Source organism: Nerophis lumbriciformis, linkage group LG02 (assembly GCF_033978685.3).
Source record: "Nerophis lumbriciformis linkage group LG02, RoL_Nlum_v2.1, whole genome shotgun sequence".
In the NCBI taxonomy this organism is placed as follows: Eukaryota; Metazoa; Chordata; class Actinopteri; order Syngnathiformes; family Syngnathidae; genus Nerophis; species Nerophis lumbriciformis.
The window spans coordinates 35347162-35371260 of record NC_084549.2 but is presented as its reverse complement, the minus strand read 5'-3'; the positions used below and the strand labels follow the sequence as shown (position 1 = coordinate 35371260).

Sequence of the window (24099 nt, the reverse complement as noted above, 5' to 3'; positions counted from 1 at the left end):
TTTGTTGTTGACTATTTTTTTCATACGGTGTTGTAACTTATGGGTTATATAGTTCATGTGTGATGATCATTCATAATTTGCATGCTTGATTTAATTGCTGATAAATGTATCTAGTATTATTTACAGCTAAAAATAGTTAAAAGAGAATTTATTTGATTTATACATGTATTTGATATTGATTATTTGAGAAACACTGACATTGAATTGAGTTGTTTTGTACTTCATAGCCTAACAAAGGGTTAACTAAAATACTGCATGTTCCACAATTCATTGCGGAAAATCGAATGTTAAAAAAACGGGAGCAGGTGCATTGTGGTTGTTGAGATTGAGGATTACAAACCTTCGGGTGAATGAATGACAGATAACAAGATATAAGGATCGTTTTGTATGCCATATATAAAGTACAACTTTATTACACATTTTCGACGTGCTGTCCAATACTTTGATCGTAGTTAATCTACATACGGTGTTGATCTGGAAATGTTTGCCTCGGCATTTTGATGGTGTGGGCGTGTTGCACCGAACGGAGATGTTGATATGCGGAGTAAGCACTCTACATTCTCGAGCGGGTGACTTTTCAAATGATGCTACATATTAGCAGTAATGCTACTTTTTGTAGCAATGCTTTTTCCCCACACTTGACAAATTACGGTTGTCTGACATATTCCCACTTGAAGCCAAACCACCGCCAGACGATGGACCCCCTGCTGTTTCTCTTGGGAATTAATTCTTCCTTCATTTGTTACCAGATTCGCACCTTCTTTCTCTTGTATTACCGCTCGCACCACTCCGCTAGCATCACAGCTAATTTTAGCCATGTTGCTATCTCTCTGCTCCGCTAGGCTGTATACGTATGTGACGTATGACGTGACAGTATGTGACGTGTGTAAGAATGTGCGCTTGTTGTCTGTGAGAAAGACAGATAAGAAAGAGTGGGAAGAGCCTGTAGTGTAATGCTTGCAGCTAAAAGCAACTGCGTGAGAACGTATACTCCTATATCACGATATAGTCATTTTCTATATCGCACAGAGACAAACCCGCGATATATCTATCACGTATATCGATATATCGCCCAGCCCTAAGTCAAATACATGTTCTGTAACAATATTTAACGTTACACATTTCAATGTAAACAAAACCAATTTTTACAATGGACTATGCAATATGAGCCATGATGTGGACAAGGGTAAAAATCAGCACAGCCAGCTTGCTACTAAAAGAATAACCTATTAAAATGAATTATAATGTTTAAGTGTTTGTTTTAATTGTTCAAAAGATGTCGAATATGGTTTATGATTTTTTAATATATTAAAAAAGATTGAAAGATTGAAAACATAAAATGTAGATAGTTACACAAACTGCTTTAGTAAGATATAGTACAGCCTCAGCAGAAACAAAGACGGTAGAGAGGAAATCTTAAATTACTTTTAACGGATATTCTCTCTTTTCTCGTACCAATCACACATGTCCGGTTGGCGGCTTCACAATAATAGCGCTACGCTTCACATCTGGTCTAACCAACAAAACAACGAAAAATTGTCTTACAATACGATCATGCTGTTCTGTTATTCTGTAATATTTCCACCTAAATAAATGTTTTCTGGCACATTGAAATTAAGTGTATTGTAATGGCAGCGCTGATATGAAGGAAGCTTGTGTTTGAACAATCTCGCTTCTTCTTCTCTACCACTGAGACGAGGTCTAATACCGCAGGGTAATTACAGTTCACTATACAATATTACTACCATCGCTATGGTATATTCTTTATTTTCAATCTTAAAATTCAGAATGTACACACAACACGAAGAAGCTTTTGTTTTTCAATATGTGGGGTTAAACTATGGAACACTTTGAACGCGTAATTAAAAGAATGTCCAACCTTAATTTTGTTTAAAAAAAGAAAACGATACAAAGACATGATTTTCAATATGTACAAGAATGAGGGTTTCTAACAATCACAAAGTGTTTCCATTATTGAGACACTTGTGATTTAGGGCTATATAAATAAACATTGAGTGATTGATTGATTGATTATTATTTCTATTATTTTAATTATTTGGGTAGTAATTTTTTGGTTAGTGTTACCATCAATTAGTACTTGTATTCATGTGACAATATACTGTACAGTATGTGTATAATGTACGTATGTACTATATTTTTGTGCCAAAGAAAAGTGAGTAAAGAATTATTGATAATATATTGTAATAAGACCGTTAAATGTATCCTTGTCTATATTAATAATGATGATAAGAAAGCTAATTATTTGATTTATTAAATAAAGGGGTGGGAGTAAATAAGTTTAACTTCTTCACATTTCATTTGGATATGAAAAAAACTAACCATTATGTATTGTTTTTATTTTTTATGCGTTTTCATTGTGAAATTTGATTCTATTTCTGTACCATACTGTAATTTTTTCATTATTTTTTCTTTTGCTTGGTTTTTAACATGTCCAAAATTACTACTACTTCTAACTTGTACAACATGTAAAGTACAGAATATCAGAAACATTTATTAATGTAGAAAAATTATCACCCAACATCTTTGACAATTAAAGCATTATCATAACAATCCACATTTCGTTTTACTAATACGTGAGACTGCTATCTAAACATGGAAGTGTAGATCCTCTCCTGTAAGTGCAAGTGCTCCTAAAGCAGGAATACAAATTCTGTATTCCTACAAAATAGGAATTCTGGCAAGACACCAACGCACTGTAGGTATTTTTTCATTCTCTTTAAAAACGTGTTTATATCCTTTTCGTGTTGAGCTGTTTTAAAAAAGCATGTTTAAAAACATTTCATTAAAGCAAATTGTCCAATTATGGTATTAAAAACTTTAAATTTATCTGTCTAAAGTACACTTATTAGTCAGGAAAAATTATATCTTTCTGTGATTTTTGCAATTAATTTTGAGTTAACTATGAACAATACGATTGAATATTTCAATCGTTTGAAAACCCTAATTTCTACCTTTATCACTAACATTGTTTGCTGACATGGTGCTCTCGCTTTTTCTTTCATGCTTGGCCTCATAATGTGTCAAGGTACTCTAATGTCAATATAGCAACGCTGCATTTTTGGATCATGTGAAATTATATCAACATTAGAATGGGATGTATGGTGGCAGTCTTACTCACTTCTATGACAGTTAAACAGCGGCAGATAAATATGTATTTCCTTTTCATACAAAACCCAGCAAAGGCGGCATATTTCTGATATTATTCTGGCGTGTGACATCAGTGCCAGTATCTGGTGTGATGTATAAAAACAACACAAAGGGAAAGGATGGGAATATAAAAACCTCACACCACTAACCCGCCACTTCCTTTTTACATAAGCTTCTTCTTGCTCTAATAGTAACACAGATGACCTACTACTCTATTCTGTGTCACTGCTGTGATGCCAAACAGCAAGATGGAAAAAAGCTGCAATAAACTCAACATGAACAGGCTATGTTAAAGCAGGTAACATTGATAAAGGTCTTATAAGGCTGGAGTTTGTCAGTAATTACTCTGAAATTTGCATGATTTTCTGTAGGGAACATGTCTGAATGTAAATTTAAATATATGTGAAGTCAACAAGCGTCCAGGGAAAGATGGTGACAGAATCAAAGGTTCATAATACAGTCATTATGCACAGTATCTTACATAGAGGAGCTTTGGTTGGCTTACTTTTAGGTTAAAGGGCATCTTGGTCAGTAAGGATGGGAATCAACAAGAACCGGTTCCCAATGTATCAATTCTTTGGAATCGCTTGACAGTTTTTAAAACAATTCCCTTACTGATTCTTGTGGGCGGGAATGATGTAATTAAGCAACATGTATGGTGACAACAGACAGCAACAAGGTGCTTGGGCGGAAGAAGCGCTCCAATGTTTGGCTACATTTTAAAAGAAAAGATTGCTACAGCGCTACTGGTAATAAAAGCAAGGTTGCTATTTCATCAAGAGGATGACATACGAGCTGAAACATTTGAACACACAGCATGCAATAACTATAAATGAATGTTACGTTTTTGAACCGCTCCGATATCATCTCAGCAGCAAACACTAGCACGTCATCTGGCATAAATACAACAGGTTCTGACTTACCACCTATAATGTCAGCACTATTACCTGTAAAGTTGAAATTAATGCCTTCTCATTTAGATGAGCATGACCACAGACAGATTCTGACTGGTTTCGAAGCAGACAGTACAAGCTACAGTTCACATCTGTCTTGAGCTTCGAGTTTCACCGCGGCAGGGAAGAGTACAATGACTCCAGGAATGATGAATGTCACCGTGCAGTGACTAAGTTTGTGGTCAAAAGCTTGCACCCATTTACCACAGTGCTCCTGACTTTTGGTAGGTGCAGGTTTTCCTCCCAGCAGATTTTCCCTCAGTCATGACATTTAAATTATACAGGTGGAACTAAAAAAATTTGAATATCGTCTTAAAGTCCATTTATGTCAGCAATTTAACTTCAAGTGTCAAACTAACATGTTATATTAACTCATTACATGCAAATACCGGAATTATATTTAATACCAGTATATTTTAGAAAGTTGTATATAATTGCAAAAATACCGCCAGACCGGTATCCTTTGATGTGCCATTTGCTCTTTTCTGCGCCTGACGGGCAAAGCCCAGGGCATTCCCTTTGGCTTAACCTCGCCCTTTGCGTGTTTACGTAGGCTTCTCTGACACACGACACAACCCAAACTTTCCAAAAGAATATGTCTCCCCATCGTCGACTTCTCGACTTCCAAGTGATGCAATGCTTTGGTCAGCGACTGCATTTGGCTATTGGTGAGTGACTACAGCTTTATTCACACATATACCAATTTGCTTGAGAACATAAATCTCTTCTTGAAGCGATTATATCACTAATCTCCTCTGTTTATGTTGTTCACTTCTGTTAGCGACTTAGCACAGCAGCTGCTCGCTCGGTTTGTCAAACTACTCCTCGGTTTGTAAGTGCCTCTACCCATAGCCCGTGCGGACTAAGCTACTGTAGTATAGCGGCTGGGTGACTAAAAAGTAGTTTTAAATTTAACAGCCAAACCAAACATTAATGAACAAAATGAAACTGGTATGACATAGTATCAATCAAAGTTTACTTATATAGCCCTTAATCACAAATGTATCAAAGGGCTGCACAAGTCACAATGACAGATTCCACATCAGGGCAGGAAAAAACCCAACCCAATGGGCACAATGAGAAACCTTGGATGGGACCGGAGATGTGGGGACCTCCACGGAAGGCACCAGGCAATGTAAACCAATCATAAGCAAAGTCAGGCGGGTCTTTGCGTCTTTATTTTTCCACACACACACACACACACACTCTCCAGTACAGTGTTGTCAACTTGGCGCCTTTCTCGCTAAATCTAGAGTCTTTCCAACTCCTCTTAGTGACTTTCTTTCTCAAAAGCGACTAGCGACAAATCTAGCAATTATTTTTATGTTTTGGAGACATGAAAGCACGTAACACTTTAATGTCCTCAACGTACCATGCCTTTCCTCACAGGTTGTCCCCTAACTACTGAATGTCTGCTCTGAGACAGCTTGTACTGGAAACACATTTTGTTGTACTTGTAAATGCAATGACAATAAAGTAAGAGACCCACACCCACTCAGTGCAAAGCTGCCGTTGTTTCTGCCTTGGTTGAGATGTAAATGTTTACTCACTGTCATGCTTCAAATAAAATCACCCTATCGTTCATGTCAATAAGCCAGTCAATAGATTTAGTTTGTTTGTGAGTAGCTCAACCTTTTAGTCTTTCTTTTCACCTTGCAAAGCTTACATCTTCATTGAAATGCATCGAATCATATCGCATCGAATTGTAATGTTTTAAAAAGTACTGTTAGTGAATCGTATCGTAACCCATGTATCGAGATTCATATCAGAACACCATTTAAGGTAGCGATGCACACTCCTAGTATATACCGTATACCGCCATTTGAATTAAAAATACCGTGGTATAAGTTTTGGTCCATTTCATGAGCCCTATATGAAGCATCCCTTTTAGTAAGTGATGTCCAAAATGTTATGATGTGTAGAATGATAAAAGTATATTTACCTCTTTTTGCTGCCGTTCAAGTTCCCTCATCCGAATATCCCTGGCTTCTGCCCGAGCTGCTCTTTTTGCTGCAAGCCTGGCCTCTGCCTGTGGGACACAACATGAACACATTTGTAAGTCACTGGAAGAAATGAGATAACTTAAGAAATAGTCGCAGGCATATTATTGTGTTCAGGTAACACAGAAACAAAAGCAGTCCTCTATAGAGCTAGAGTCATGCCAAAACTAACCATAGCCCAAATAATAAATTAATTATTTTACAATATTATATACATTACAACACATATTAGTACACAAAATGAAATAGTTTGGTAACTTCAAATTGCAGAGACATAAAAATAAAAAATTTAACCACGTAGATCCACTCTGTTGTACTTAACAGTCAGAAAAAGGATACGTAATAAAAAAGGATAAGTAATTAGTGGAATTACAACAAGCATGCAGTTTGTAGAAATGTCTGCTCCCACATTTTGCTAAAACAATCCAGCAGCCTGCCGAGCCACGCAATACAGCTGGCTAGCTGCTGTAAAGGAAGATGGAGGTGGTCTAACTGTTGATGAGCTCATATCACTCATCCTATTTGAAGCTGAAATATTCCCACAACAGCACCTTAGGCTCTTTATGTTTTTTCTCCAAATTTGTGTTATTTTGCAGCACTTCTCACTGACGAGTTGCGAGGCTCTCTGTACTGCGAATGTGTTGGCGGCTGCGTCCCGCTTTTGTCTCCACCGAGACAAAGATTGTGACTGAAAAGAGGAGTCACTCTGTTCAGGTAATTTCACTGTTAAACAAACGTGCTTAGGGGCTGAGAGTGATGCAGAAAGTCAGACATCTTTCTTTCTGTTTGAAGCGAGAGACAAACAAACATGAGGCCCAACAATTTGGGAACAAGGCTGAAAAACAAAAAACAAATTGTCATCCTCTTGCAGTTATTTATCGCATTTATAAAAACCTCAATATCGATCCGATTTGAATTTATCGTGCAGCCCTAGTTTCCAGTTAGCTTAGCGGTTAACTTATCTATTAGCATAGCTTCTACTGGCTTGCTCCCGATGTGTAGCATGTTTGGCCTTGTCCTCCTGTGATAATATTACTTGATAATGATACTTAATAAACTACAAAAGGCAGTTTATTTGCCGCAATAGAGGTGATTGTTATTAATTTAGGAGAGCAGCTCCACATTGTGTATGGAGACACAATTAGCTGCTGGCCGCTTGTCAGCCAGGGTACCAAAAATAAATACAGTGCCAGTCAGACGAGATCAGTTTTTGTGATTGGCAATAAAAGACGAAAATTGGCAATGGCTGACTGCATATTTTTCATGAACATCGGCCAATCAATCGGCACATCCTTAGTTTATGCTGTGCGATGAGTGATAATGAAAAATGTAATGAAAAAGAAACTGAAAAATGTGCAACCCATGTTTTAAATTTTTGCTTTTAAGTACCATATTTTTCGGACTATAAGTCGCTCCGGAGTATAAGTCGCACCGGCCGAAAATGCATGATAAAGAAGGGAAAAAAACATATATAAGTCGCACTGGAGTATAAGTCGCATTTTTGGGGGAAATTTATTTGATAAAACCCAGCACCAAGAATAGACATTTGAAATGCAATTTCAAATAAATAAAGAATAGTGAACAACAGGCGGAATAAGTGTACGTTATATGACGCATAAATAACCAACTGAGAACGTGCCTAGTATGTTAACGTAACATATTATGGTAAGAGTCATTCAAATAACTATAACATATAGAACATGCTATACGTTTACCAAACAATCTGTCACTCTTAATCGCTAAATCCCATGAAATCTTATACGTCTAGTCTCTTACGTGAATGAGCTAAATAATATTATTTGATATTTTACGGTAATGTGTTAATAATTTCACACATAAGTCGCTCCTGAGTATAAGTTGCACCCCCGGCCAAACTATGAAAAAAACTGGGACTTATAGTCCAAAAAATACGGTACTGTAAAAGGCCTTTCTTGGAGTTTGTCTGAATTAAATATATGCTGTGCAAATCGGAGACAGTAATAATGAGAAAAAAAAAAGAGAAACTAAGAGATGGCTGGCCCCCTGCTTCGCACCAGTTGAGCTGTCTGTCGGATGACCTGCTCTACACAGCAGTACAGCTGAGCTCTCTGCTTCTGCCCTATCTATAGCTTCAGCTCTGTGACTACCACATCATGGAACTGCTCTAGTAATCGAAACAGAAGTTTAACCATCAACCAAATTGTGGTATTACATGGGCTGTTCTCAGCCCAGAATTACACGGGAGCAGTCGGTTACCGACTTTAGAGTAGTTGGGACTGCAGTCTAGGGATGATGCTCGAAACCGGTTTTCCCGGTTGTTCGATAAGAAAAGAACCGAGTCCTCGGACTCAAATCCCTTTTTGAGAACCGGTACACGTTATCGAGACCACTATAGTAAAGAAAAAGAGTTGGTTCTTTATTCGAATCCCTGGGAACAAATCCCGTCCCGACAAGAAATGCCCAGTGGGACATCACTAGAAATGACGTCACGTAGCTAAGTCATTAGGCGCAGGAAAAAAATGGAAAAAGCGCTCCAAGGCATGACTTCATTTCACCAAAAAAAACGAGGAAGCGGCAATATGCAATTATTGCCAGGCTTCGCTCTCGTGTAAGGGGGGGGCACAACAAGCGTGTCGTGTCTTCGACACGTGTTGAAGCAGCGGCAGAGACGACGAAGAACGCCCCTCTTCTTCTGCCAGCTGCCCAAGTCCCAGCTACAGAGGCGGTGACGCCGGTGAGTAACTAACGTTAACTGTTGCCAGTTAATTTCCATATCTGCCCACTTGTAGTAACGTTACCTCTTATGTCAACCAGGACCGCAGTAATGTTAGCTAGACTAACGTTACCTAAGCATAGTCAGCGGCTTACGGTAACGTTAACGTGAGCCTTTTTGTATGTGTCTGATAACGTTAACGTTATCTTGTAGCCTACACCACGACAGAGTTTGCAAGTCTGTCTAATAAACTAGTGCTTTCTTTATTTCATTAGTTTATTTGGAACATGAACACACTTACAGTATAATACATCACAGTTTCATATAATTTCACTTAACAGGAGTAGGAAGAAGTAAAGCTTATTTAATCATACCCCTATCCCACTTCATAGCGTTTACAAATATATACATCATTTACTGACCTTTTTATAATACAATATCTGTGAATTAGTACATACAACAGTTTTGTAATATGTACTTAATTAATTCAGTCATTATTAATATACTGAGATGAAGAATATCTTATTTTCAAAAAGGTTGAAAGTATTTCTCATAATTCTTCGTCTTTGTACTTTGTAAGCACTATTCATTTCAACAACCTCTTAAACTGGATCAAATCAGTACAATGTTTAACTTCTTTACTTAATCCATTCCATCATTTAATTCCACATCATTTTAGCTGTTTGCAATTTTACCAAATCATCAAACTTTAATATTTTTGACTCAATAAAGAGTCAAAAATATTGACTATGTATCAGTGTAATTGATCTTTTTTGAAACACGGTTAACGGATGTAGCGCACATTTGAAGTTATTTCCCCACATTTCTGCACAATAACTCAGATATGGTAATATGGTAATACTATAGTAGCGAGCAGTAGAGAATGTGAAGTGATTTGTTAAACCAAATATTGTGTTTTTTTTTCCATATACAACAACCTATCTGGACTCGATAAGAGAAGCGATAAGGAATCGGTTCGATAAGAGGATTCGATAATAGGCTCAAACTCGATAATTTCTTATCAAACATCATCCCTACTGCAGTCACCAAGAAATTAATCTGTAACAACTTTACTGTAATTAAGTGAGAATCTTTGGGTACCTCATGATTCGATTATGATTCAGGAGCCACAATTCGATTAAAAATCGATTATTGATGGATCTTTAATTAATGTACAATGATGCAGTTTTATATTTCTTTTCATTTGATTAAATAAGGGTTTATCACTTGCAACTTAAAAAAAAACAATTAATCTAGAATAACAAACAGTTAAATTAATTTCCACGTTTATTAAATTAACGAACATGTATGAAAAACTGGACCATAAGTGCCCGAAAGTAAAGGAGCTGGTCGGATCTCTCGGTGAGGTGGCTAACTGCAGTCAGCAAAATTTTAGAACTGTCTGCATTACTTTATTTACAATAAATAAATCGATTATTGACTTTTACTAATCGATTCTATTATCGTTCATGTCCGAATTGCGATGCATCTAAAAATCGATTATTTCCCCCGACCTCTAACTGCAATATATTGTGATTCTGCAGCGCTTGCTCGGCCCCTCTGCTCAAGAAGTCCAGTGCACAAGTTGATCCTAAGATTGACTATAAACATTTGAATAATTTATAGAAGGTTGGGAAACATGTGGTTGGATAGATCAAAAGGCATCACCTCGACTCACTGTGGTTGGAGACAGAGAAATGCTGAATGTGACCCCAAGAATACCATCCCCACTGTCAAACAAGGAGGTGGAAATATTTGGCTTTGGGCTTTGGGGCTGTTTCTCTGCTCAGGGTACATTTGAGGGGCTGAAGAACACAAATCTTGGTGATCATCCAGACCACTGAAGGTGGGGCGTGGACAGGTCTTGTAGCATGACAATGACCCAAAACAATATGCCCAAGGCAACAAAGGAGTGGTTCAAAAAGATGCATGGTAAGATCCTGGAGTGCCCAGTCATTGGACATTAATACTAGAGGTGGGAATATTTGGGCACCTCATGATTCGATTACGATTCAGTAGCTACGATTCAATTAAAAATCGATTACTGATTCATCGTTACTTTATGTATATTGATGCAGTTATTTTCGGTTGACTAAATAGGCGTTTATCACATTTGTAATAAGAGCCAATGAAATTAGTTCTAACATTTATTGTGAGCAAAACTGGAACACAAGTGCCCTAAAAAAAGGAGCTTGTCTGATCTCTAGATGAGGTGGTTCGCTGGAGTCAGCCAACATTAAGAACTGTCGGCATTACTTTATTTACAATAAATAAATCGATTATTGACGTTTACTAACACAATTTTATAATCTCCCATGTCCGAATTGCGATGCATCTAAAAATAGACTATTTCCCCCACCTCTAATTAATACCAATAAAACATGCATGCAGCGGAAACTCAGCGGTGCCCAGCAACAGCCACAGAGAGCAGTTCTATGAAGAGGAGAAGACTCAAATCCCTCCTGAGACGTACACAACCTCTGCAACTAACTATAAGAAAAGTCTGACCGCTCTTACTGTGTCAACAAGTGTTTCTCCACCAAGTTACAGCAGGGGTGCCGAGACTTTTTGGCTCCAAGGGCCACAGTGAAAATGTACCACTGCAGCGTGGGCCCAAACACAGCAAATTTTAAACAAACAGCAGTACCATAACACCATATATAAGTATAGAAGTATTATTGTGGCAAAATGTTTTGCAAACGTGCATCTCAAACTGTGCATGTGTAAATTAATCCAATTCACATGTGTGTATTAGTGTGTGTGTCTGCATATCAATCTGTGTGTGTGTAATCAGATCTGCGTGTGTGTGTGTGTTGTATGTTGTCTGTCCGTATTATGATTTGTCTGTGTGTAAAATAATCGATTTTTAGATGCACCGCATTTCGGACATGGACGTTATAAAATTGATGAGTAAAACATCAATAATCAATACATTTATTTTAAATAATGTAATGCAGACAGTTCTAGCGAACCACCTCAATGAGATCCGACCAGCTCCTTTATTTTAGGGCACTTATGTTACAGTTTTGCACACATTTCCATTGATTTAATAAATGTGGAAATTAATTTAACTGTTTCCGATTACAAATGCACTGTTTTTGAAAGTCGCAAGTAATAAACACTTATTTAGTGAAATGAAAATACATTTATAACTGCATTAATAAACATAAATTAAGGATGATTCAATAATCAATTTTTAATCAAATCGTAACTCCTGAATCGTAATCGAATCATGAGGTGCCCAAAGATTCCCACCTCGAGCTAAACACTTTTTTTTTTTTTTTTTTACACACGCTAATACGGACATAGATATTCTTTTACACACAAACAAATCCTAATACGGACAGACAACTTTAAAGCACACAGGATCTCATTACACACACAGATTGGGATACAGATTTGCAAATAATTTCACTACAATAATACTTCCATATACAGTATAAAGTAGTGGAGATTGTTGCGTTCGATAAATGGTAACTAGTAAGCCTTGCAGACATACCATCATTGATTGTGTGAGCTTTAATAACTTCCATATGAATATGTATTACATTTTGGAAGCCACCTTTTAGAGGACCAAGCAAGGCGATTCAGCCCCACTTTGAGCACCCCTGAAGTAGAGGGTGCAATCAGAGCTATCATGTTTGCTTTTGTTAAAACAAACTTTGTTGCATTCTCTGCTAGCACAGTTTGTTTTGTCAAGTGTGAATGTGATTGTGAGAGCATGATCATTCGAACCCTAGTGTGCCCCCTAACAAGTGAACTATGATGTGCTACAGTACACACCAATATTAAAAACAATAAAAGTTTAGCCATTAAAACATATAAAATACTAAGCCTAAAACACTGTCAGTGAAGTAACACAAAATAGAGGGTTTTCTCACAGTGTGTATTTAATTTAGTTTAAAAGTATATATATTTGGTCAAAATATATTTCAGTGTGTGTAACTAAAAAAATATATACTTGGTCAATATATATTTCAGTGTGTGTAAGTTCTCTCTTTTTTTAACATATTGAAAAATATTGCGATAATAAGGATAACTGTGATCATTTTAGTCACAATAATCGTGATATGAAATTCTCCTATTGTTACATCCCTAAATGATAATGCGTTCCGGAATTGTTATCGTTTGGAAATAATTTCAATCAAAATACGTTCTCTTTGCCAGAATGCTACTTTTTGTTGATGTAGACTTCCTCTATATCATGGCGAGATCGACCACTTGAAAGCCAACATTTGCAATGATTTTGTTCTGGAATTCCACAGTAGTTCTCAGTCTCTTTGTCAAATTACTGGCGCTCAAAACTTTATTTGGTCCCATGGTTTGTCATTTAGCAGTCACACTTCATCAAATAAACCCATTAATTTGATTAGAAAAAAGCATTAATTAGTATTTCGTTCCTTTGATGATTTATTTAAAGGTGCCATATATGTATGTAGAAATGTGGCCAGAAATGGTACTGCAATCACGGTCAAAACTCTGTAGTCCCCTCCCACTCTCCATGACTGAGGTTGTCAGATTCGCAGCCAAATCTGGATCCTACTCCAAGGAACTTCAAATGGCAATCGACAAGTCTTACGCTGTAGGTTTCTCTTGTTTATGCTTCTTGCAAGATGGTTTACTAAGTAATTATGCCACATTTTACTAATGTCTATTAGCCAAATGTATTTGTAAAGTTACGCAGCAATATTTTAGTCGGGACAGATTGTTGGCATTACCCTGCTAAAATGTCTAGTTTGACAAAATGGACCACCATTGAAATAATTATATATAAAAAATATATATTATATTATATATGGCATAGGCCTACTTTGATGGCAAGCCAAGGCCAACAGTAAAATTACCGCCACATTTCGTTCAGCATAACTGGTGAATGTTGAGTATAATGTTCTGTGGTTACTTTTTGGTTGGCCAACGGTTTACGTTGTATTGCGCACTTCGGCAAGTGTGGGAGTCGGTTGCATTGCACTTTCAAATACAACAATGAATAGGAGTGTTATGTGTGTGTATATGTGTAAATAAATGAACACTGAAATTCAAGTATTTATTTTAATTATATGTATATGTATATGTATATATATATATATATATATATATATATATTAAAATACATACATATACATACATATATATATATATACATACATATACATACATATATATATATATATATATATATATATATATAGCTAGAATTCACTGAAAGTCAAGTATTTATTTTATTTATATATATATAAGAAATACTTGGATTTCAGTGAATTCTAGCTATAAATATACTCCTCCCCCTTAACCCCGCCCCCGCCCACCTCAATCATTTAAACCTGAAAAAGACAAATGTCGTAGAGAAATGTTTGTACTATCAAACAGAGCTAACATTTCACAATAGAACTACATCAATGATACAACGTTACCAGAAATAATCATGCATATTTAAGAGCAGCAAACAAGCAGAAACAAGGTGAAAGTATTTTAGCAGCGAATGTCGTCATGTTTGACTTGCACAACAAATTATTTATTTCATCACATGTGAGGACATGTTAGCATCTACAGTTTATATGTGTTGATTGTCTAAATATTAAACACTCCTCCAATTTATAAATTTTCAAATGTGTATATGTTATATTGTTTAATACACTCCGTCAATTTATCATACTTTATGAGAGTATTTTGTTTGATTTAGTTCTTTATTATCTATTACTGTTTTTAGCAATTATTGTTTTTTTATCCTTTATAACATTTTTTTATGTGAATAATTTACAGTGATGCTCCTGTGTGGAAAAGTGCAATTTCATTGTTATGTGCATTTATAAGAAGAAAGGTAATGGGAAAAGACCTTGTTTATTTCAACTATTTTCCCTAAAAGTCACACAAGTGTGTTGTGTTCAATTACTTGATTACTCAAACAAATTAAACGATAGCTGACTAAACTAATCGATAGCGGCAGCCCTAACATTCGTCAGTGTGTAGCTTCCTTTGTTCTGGCACTGCAGATTGATACAACACAATAATGGACGTTTTCCCAAATTTCCTGACTTTCATGTGTCTTAACAGGACCTGAGTGTATTCAGAGAGTTGATGTTGGGAATGTGATTCAAGATGGTTGAATCAACAGGCAATGCTGTCAACGCACATAGATAAAATACAATAGCTTATTACTATTTATTATTATTATTTTAAATTACACATTTTAACCTAAAAAAATTTCATTTATAACTGACTTAACTTCAACTAGGGACCTAACTAAGCAATTGTATTCACATACAATGTTTTAAAAGCTAGCTAGCTGCTTAGTCAGCAGCATTGTGGCTGTGGTTGACCTAAACTACCCAAAAAAAACCTAATACCATTTTATATACATGCTGTAAGTATGTATGTCAGGTAGTAACAGGCACATTTATAATAACATGTAATACTAGCACTATTTAATTATAGGCCATTTTAAGGTATATTGTAACTTGATAGGATGTTCTATCTTTCAGAGCTTGTGCTCTCCTTGAGCTGCTAAATTCAGAATAATCCTCAATCCTCAGATAAAAAAAATGCTTCGTAGCAATGTTACAATAGTCTTATACATCCATTGTTTCCATTTTCTACCGCTTGTCCCTTTTGGGGTCGCGAGGGGTGCTGGAGCCTATCTCAGCTGCATTCGGGCGGAAATCAGGGTAAACCCTGGACAAGTCGCCACCTCATCACAGGGCCAACACAGATAGACAGACAACATTCACACTCACATTCACACACTAGGGCCAATTTAGTGTTGCCAATCAACCATTCCCCAGGTGCATGTTTTTGGCGGTGGGAGGAAGCCGGAGTACCCGGAGGGAACCCACACAGTCACAGGGAGAACATGCAAACAGCACACAGAAAGATCCCGAGGCCGGGATTGAACCCAGGACTACTCAGGACTTTCGTATTGTGAGGCACATGCACTAACCCCTGTACCACCGTGCTGACACAATAGTCTTATGATGTGTTCAATTTGTTGAGAGTCAAATTGAGAGCCATTTAGCACAAAGTTGTTGGCGTTTCGATTTTCCTAATCAACCAACTTCCCAGCTTGGTGCCACAACCTTCTCCTATATACAGGTAGGTGAGATAGATGATTTAAAAAGTAATAGCTTTTAATGACTCAAAGGCGATACAGCAGCAGCAGAAGCAGCTCAAGAGCCTTGTTGTTCTTTATGTCATGGCGGGTCACAACCAATGTAATCAAAAACTCAAGCTGGCTAGTAGCTGGCTACTTGCTCGTGGTCGGAAGAGCAGTGTGAGCAAGAAGAGTAGTTCCTCTGTGTTGGTTCCTAAAATAATATAGTTATAACTTGGTTAATATGCAGGTCATCGCATGTAAATGGAGCGTTATTGGTGGTTCGAAATTGGTAAAAGTTAATTCTAGATTATAAATCCTGCCTCTCACTTAGGCCTGGGCCGATATTCGATAAGTCAATTAACAGAAGATAAATGAAAATTAAGTCGGTATATTTTCCCGCTGTGATAAATCGCCATGTGCATGCTTCAAGACCATTCAACGCTTTTCGTCACTTTCAGCAGCTTTGACTCCTTGTGCGGGGAGGTGGGGCCGCTGGCTCGCTAGGATCACACAGTACAACTACAAACCCTGTTTCCATATGAGTTGGGAAATTGTGTTAGATGTAAATATAAACGGAATACAATGATTTGCAAATCCTTTTCAACCCATATTCAGTTGAATGCACTACAAAGACAAGATATTTGATGTTCAAACTCATAATTTTTTTTTTTTTTTTTGCAAATAATAATTAACTTAGAATTTCATGGCTGCAACATGTGCCAAAGTAGTTGGGAAAGAGCATGTTCACCACTGTGTTACATGGCCTTTCCTTTTAACAACACTCAGTAAATGTTTGGGAACTGAGGAGACACATTTTTTAAGCTTCTCAGGTGGAATTCTTTCCCATTCTTGCTTGATGTACAGCTTAAGTTGTTCAACAGTCCGGGGGTCTCCGTTGTGGTATTTTAGGCTTCATAACGCGCCACACATTTTCAATGGGAGACAGTTCTGGACTACAGGTAGGCCAGTCTAGTACCCGCACTCTTTTACTATGAAGCCATGTTGATATAACACGTGGCTTGGCATTGTCTTGCTGAAATAAGCAGGGGCGTCCATGGTAACGTTGCTTGGATGGCAACATATGTTGCTCCTAAACCTGTATGTACCTTTCAGCATTCACAGATGTGTAAGTTACCCATGTCTTGCGCACTAATACACCCCCATACCATCACAGATGCTGGCTTTTCAACTGTGCGCATATACCAATCCGGATGGTTCTTTTCCTCTTAGGTCCAGAGGACACGACGTCCACAGTTTCCAAAAACAATTTGAAATGTGGACTCGTCAGACCACAGAACACTTTTCCACTTTGTATCAGTCCATCTTAGATGAGCTCAGGCCCAGCGAAGCCGACGGCGTTTCTGGGTGTTGTTGATAAACGGTTTTCGCCTTGCATAGGAGAGTTTTAACTTGCACTTTCAGATGTAGCGACCAACTGTAGTTATTGACAGTGGGTTTCTGAAGTGTTCCTGAGCCCATGTGGTGATATCCTTTACACACTGATGTCGCTTGTTGATGCAGTACAGCCTGAGGGATCGAAGGTCACAGACTTAGCTGCTTACGTGCAGTGATTTCTCCAGATTCTCTGAAACCTTTGATGATATTACGGACCATAGATGGTGAAATCCATAAATTCCTTGCAATAGCTGGTTGAGAAAGGTTTTTCTTAAACTGTTCAACAATTTGCTCACGCATTTGTTGACAAAGTGGTGACCCTCGCCCCATCCTTGTTTGTGAATGACTGAGCATTTCATGGAATCTACTTGTTTACCCAATTATGGCACCCACCTGTTCCCAATTTGCCTGTTCACCAGTGGGATGTTCCAAATAAGTGTTTGATGAGCATTCCTCAACTTTATCAGTATTTATTGCCACCTTTCCCAACTTCTTTGTCACGTGTTGCTGGCATCAAATTCTAAAGTTAATGATTATTTGCAAAAAAAAATTATTTTTAAAGTTTATCAGTTTGAACATCAAATATGTTGTCTTTGTAGCATATTCAACTGAATATGGGTTGAAAATTATTCGGAAATCATTGTATTTTGTTTATATTTACATCTAACACAATTTCCCTACTCATATGGAAACGGGGTTTGTAGTTAGCTAACATGGACAAAATGATCACAAAACCAAATGCCACCGCACCAGTGTGGGAATATTTCAGTTTAAACCTTTGGAACAAGATGAACCTATCAACACTGAAGAGTAAGTTTGCCGAATGTGCGCGAATAATACAACAAACTTGCATGCCCACTTCAAACACAACTAACTGTATGCGGACGACACGACAGTAGTGGGCCTCATCCGTGACAACAACGACATGGACTACAGGGAGGAGATGAAACATCTGGTTGACTGGTGCAGAACCAACAACCTGGTCCTGAACGTCAACAAGACCAAGGAGATCACCGTTGACTTCAGGAAGCACCAGTCCAGCCACGCTCCACTCTTCATCAACGGCACAGCGGTGGAGATGGTAAGCAGCACCAAGTTTCTGGGGGTGCAGATCACTGACAATATAACCTGGTCTCTACACACCGGAGCTCTTGTAAAAAGAGCTCAGCAGCGCATGCACTTTTTGCGTCGGATGAAAAGAGCACAGCTCCCTCCCCCCATTCTCACCACATTCTACAGAGGCACTATAGAGAGCCTACTGACCAACAGCATCTCTGTCTGGACTGGAGCCTGCAATGCCTCAGACTGGAAGTCTCTCCAGAGAGTGGTGAGGACGGCGGAAAAGATTATCAGGAATCCTCTTCCTCCTATCCAGGAGATCGCAAAAAGCCGCTGCCTGACCAGGGCTCAGAAAATCTGCAAAGACTCCTCCCACCCCCACCAAAGACTGTTTTCACTGCTGGACTCTAGAAAGAGGTTCCAGAGCCTCCGAAGCAGAACCTCCAGGTTCTGTAACAGCTTCTTCCCTCTGGCCGTAAGACTCTTGAACGCATCATAACTATCCCCTCAATTCCCCCCAAAATGGATTAACTCGCTGGAATAAAAAGACAATAACATACATCCATAAACGTGGATGCATATGAAAAAGTGCAATATATTTATCTGTACAGTAATCTATTTATTTATATATGCACCTTATTGCTTTTTTATCCTGCACTAGCATGAGCTAATGCAACGAAATTTCGTTCTTATCTGTACTGTAAATTTCAAATTTGAATGACAATAAAAAGGAAGTCTAAGTCTAAGTCTAAGTCAAACCAAAAGTCCACACTCACTTCGTGTTTGGTGAACAAGCCAGGTCAGTTAAACAAAACAGTACAAAATAGTGTGCGTTCAAAGAAAGTGTGGTTAAATACATCGCCAGAGATATGCTGCCATTTAATACTGATGAAATACTAGCATTCTTAAAAGTGCTGCAAACGTTTGACAGACATTTGTCATGTCATGTCGGTGTTCCTCACTCAGAATCTGCCAGACTTTAGTTTTTTTTCCATATGACTTGTTAATTCATCTGACTTGATTGTCTGTTAAGTAATGCACAACTCTACCTCTGCCTACATGTTTAATATTGAAGTGCAACTATGTTTGTCAATACTTTATTTAGCCATTTATTTATTTTTTTTAAAGATATTTTATTGCTTTTGGTTGAGATATGTATTCAAGTGCAAAATTGTGCCAACAGAGACAGTACATTTTATTGTTGTTTGTTTTATTTAACTTGGAGATGTTTACATTTTAATTACAATTACAATGTCAAAATAAACGAGAAATACAAGTTTATTGCATTTGAAAGGATATACATGCATCACCTCTTAATTGGTAAAATGGTAATTCTAGATTATCAATCATGCATCATCATCAATATCAAATAATCCTCATAGTATTAGGCAATGGCCATAAACCGAGAAGTCGGTCAACTGTGACATTCAGCTTTGACCCCAAAATCGTGAGAAATACACGAAAAGACAGTTCCTGGTTTTACTTATCACTCAGCTTCTAAATCTTATAACTGATCCTCTGTATATTCAGGCTAAAAAACATAAGGTTGTGGATCTTAATTTGCCGCAAAGTCGTTGCCCCTGGCTCACATGAAGTCTGGCATGATTATTAGTACGGTAATTGATGTTGAAGGAAATAGCGAACGTGATGATGCGTCCGAAATTAATGCGGCGCCGTATGCTTAAAATGAACAAAATATGTAAATATTACATGTGTTACTGCATTACATATATACTTAGTGTGTATATAAAACTTGATGGAAGTTATTAGATGTATTTTTTGAGCGCTTTATAGTGCGGAATAGAGCAAATCCCATTACCTCTATTGTTAGCTGACTTTTGCTAATGAGAAAAACATGTGTGTGCTTGTCTCACATAAGGCTTGGGAATGATAGACAACAAGTGCAGTTCCTCTTTAAGGCTTCTGGGCCTGTGTCAAGTAACCCAGGAAGTATTTGGTGAAGGTTCTGCCGAGTGCTTCAGGTATTGCTTTAACATCTTGTGAAGCACTTGACTCAAAAGGATGCTGCGATGTCTCGAAGTCCTGCTGTAATATCTAATTTGCAAGTGATTGTGACATGTTGGAGATTAATGAAACCATTATGGTTTTTTGTTGATATTATTTCTCTGTTAAAATACAGGTGTCTTAAAAAATATGAACTGTTCAAGTCTTTTTAAGAGGGTAATTTACATATTAAGCAGATGATCAAATAATTATTTCTCCTACGGTAGGTCTGTAAGCATTTTTAAACACAAGTCAGATGCTGCTGTGAAATGAGCCTTAGTAGACTAGAAGACCAATAGGCAACAAGTCGAACACTGACCTCCTGAACTACCTGCAGAGTTGTTTTAATCACCATTTTGTTGCAAAGAGATTCAAATTTAGAAACTGGCTTGGTGGGTCAAATGACTCATGCTTCTATGATTGGCCTTCATGACTATAACGAAAGCAAATGGAGCCTTGAGCTTAGTGCCCAAGAATGGGGACCTGGACAGCTTTCAGGCAACCGTATCATTCTTAAAACAGATCATATAAGGTTAATAATAATTTGGAAAAATGCTCTTGTATTAAGGTATGGAATCATTGAAGGTATGAATCATTGACAAATCTTCAAAAGAGGTGATCAATTCTACTTGTACAACACAATTATACACAAAAATAATTTGATCTTCTCATTATGCTGTTGTTCCATGTTCGTAGATACAGTATTCCGGGAAAAATAAAGAATTGCAGCCCTGCAGTGGAACAAAGTGGAGTAATCCACAGGCAAGTTGTTACAAGCCAGGTATCTTTCCTCAGACGAAAACATTGTCAAGCGTTTCAATCCATATGGCACAAACCAGCTGTTTCAGCAGAACTTGAATATCCACATAGTAGCAGATGCTTAAAGGGCCCATTTTATGACACATCTCTGACCACTAAACTTTCTTGAAATAGTTTTCTTGCACAATGAACTTTCTAAATAAAATAACCTGCTGTTTGCTGAAAAATAATAGAAATGTTGCTTTTATCTATCTAAATAATGTTGAATTTTGATCCAGGTATGCAATTACTATGACAAACTTAGAGGCCACTTATATTATTAAACTATATGAAGATCCACATAATTGCCGTAATAAAGTACAAGGCAATCAAAGAGGTACCATGCAGTTCTACACCTTCCTCCTAAAATTGTCAAGTAGCCTATTCTGCACTTAAAAAGTTATTCACTATATAAATAACAATATTTCATTATTTTGGTGTTTTATGAAGCTTCTGCACTTTTGTTGGTGCTGTTGTGGTTGCAAATTATGTAGATCTTCATCAGATGTCTAATTAAACAGCGTAGTTCAAACATTGTAAAAAAAAATTAAATTGTGTTAATAAGTGACTGGAATGAACCTGCTGTAAGGACTTTAATATTTAACTCAGTTATTCTTTCATTCATAGATCAATGTCCAAATATCAAAGTACTGATAAAGACTTGGAAACATTTTCTGTATTTGAGATAGACTAATGAATCATCTACATGTGCATGGAGAGGAAATAGGCATTGCTGTGAACTGTGTGCAAATATAGTTGTATTCTGCTAACAGAGTAAAAGGAACAATATACCGTATTTTTCGTATACCGTATTTTTCGGAGTATAAGTCGCACCGGCCGAAAATGCATAATACAGAAGGAAAAAAACATATATAAGTCGCACTGGAGTATAAGTCGCATTTTGGGGGGAAATTTATTTGCTAAAACCCAACACCAAGAATAGACATTTGAAAGGCAATTTAAAATAAATAAAGAATAGTGAACAACAGGCTGAATAAGTGTACGTTATATGATGCATAAATAACCAACTGAGAACGTGCCTGGTATGTTAACGTAACATATTATGGTAAGAGTCATTCAAATAACTATAACATATAGAACATGCTATACGTTTACCAAACAATCTATCACTCCAAATCGCTAAATCCCATGAAATCTTATACGTCTAGTCTCTTACGTGAATGAGCTAAATAATAATATTTGATATTTTACGGTAATGTGTTAATAATTTCACACATAAGTCGCACTCCGGCCAAACTGAAAAAAACTGCGACTGCCCGAAAAATACGGTACACCTAAATCTGGTCTTTCAATCTCAATTTAAACCAGGTAAACGTGAATATACACCTAAATCTGGTCTTTCAATCTCAATTTAAACCAGGTAAACTTACATCTCGGGCAATGCTGCTCAAGGCCTCATCCTCTGCAGAGAACCTGTCTTTTAGTGGGGCACGCTTCCTACCAGTGCCTTGTGTGCCCATGTTGCCCGACCAACTGCAGCTCCTCCAGTAAGGTGCAGAGCTTTGATGTGAAATAGGACTGTAGGTTAAAAACCTAGAGAGAAAAGAGGATAATTCATAATCAAACATGTATCTGACCAAAAGGACTGCGAGCAAACGCAAGATAACTGCACTCCTTATTAATATAGCCCAGACCAGCTTTCCTTATCTCCAACTTGCATTCCTGCAAAAACGCATCACCCTTGCATGCAACAACATGGGCTTTGGATAACCGTTGTGGATGACATGGAGCAGCTGGAAATGTGACATGTAACCATTGCAAGCTTACAATTTGAACCAACCACTGAACCAGCGACAGTCATTAAAAACAACGGCAACCTGGTTTGACTGCAGCTGACTGTTTTGACTACAACATGATGGACATGTATTAAGAAAGTTGTCAGATCATATTTACGTAAGGAAGAGCACAAAAGTAAGAAAGACGTCTAAATAAAGACAAGGTTCCTTTTGCGTCAGACCCTGGGATAGCGTTTGATGGTTTGAAGCAGTTCAAAAACAGGCTATACTTGTTTCAACAGTCACAAACACGATAGTCACAAGCCCTGCCATCGTTATTATACTAGCGAATTCAAATAGCGATACGTCGGTTTTACACTATTGCCCGCCCACGATCAAAGAGTAAGCATACAGCCTTTTCAAAACACATCTGTTAGAAATGGTTTATGTTGAGAAAAGGTGTGTAAATGCTCCGCTAAAGTAGGACAGCGCGCTAATGCTAATGGAAAAGGTTACGCTAGCCAGCTGGTGAGCTAGCAAGACTTGCTAACTAGCATTTGTCCTCCAATTACTGTGACAAACAAAATGTTCACGTATCGGACGTTTAATCAACTTCTACTAAAATCTAAGTGTTTTATAACCACCTAATACAAACTGTAGTAATAGAAGGGATTGCTTTGATTTGGCCGGGGTTAGCTTGGCTAGCAGACTTCCAAGAGACAAGACAGGGCAACTGCTCTGCCACTTGGAAAGTTAAGTTACCTCTTCAACGTCTTGAATTATCCCGCGACACAGCCAATGTTTTCCTCTTTCCCTTTTGAATATTAAGGGTCAGCCATTAGTCCAGTCTTCGGAATTTGGAAGTGGTTTTTTTGTCCACATTGACAGCTGTCATCAGTCCGCCTTTCCGCCGCTGCCCTCCTTTACCCAGCCCCACTCGCTGGTTAGCCCCCAAAGTTCCCGGATGTTGAGAAACGAGGGCGTGATGGCGCTAGCAGACGTAGCATAGGAAAAAAAAACATACCGAATTGTGTGTTTTAAAGACGTAGCGAGGGCAAGTTCCGACACGATTTTTCAAACATTAACAAGCTATTTCAGCAACATTAACCCAGGAGGTCGTGACTTTTTAATTTGCAATAATCTTCGTTATTAAAGATTTGTTGTTGCTCGGTTTTGAACGTAACGGCATTCAAATAGTTGAAGTTGA

The 24099-nt window shown here is 37.6% G+C and overlaps 1 protein-coding gene across 5 annotated transcripts in view; it reads right to left on the bottom strand.

Moving 5' to 3' along the window:
* Positions 1-23868, bottom strand: part of lrrfip2 (leucine rich repeat (in FLII) interacting protein 2) — a 38849-nt gene extending 14981 nt beyond the window's left edge. Inside the window, exons 1-3 of one of the 5 annotated variants that reach the window (XM_061961547.1) lie at positions 23655-23868; positions 22548-22710; positions 6064-6150 (exon numbers count right to left, since the gene is read on the bottom strand). In XM_061961547.1, the coding sequence (XP_061817531.1) occupies positions 6064-6150; positions 22548-22637 (177 nt within the window). In that variant the 5' untranslated portion in view covers positions 22638-22710; positions 23655-23868. The remainder of the gene's footprint in view (positions 1-6063; positions 6151-22547; positions 22711-23654) is intronic. The other 4 variants (XM_061961524.2, XM_061961528.1, XM_061961534.1 and 1 more) reach the window with 4 other exon arrangements.
* Between the last annotated feature and the right edge of the window lie 231 nt (positions 23869-24099).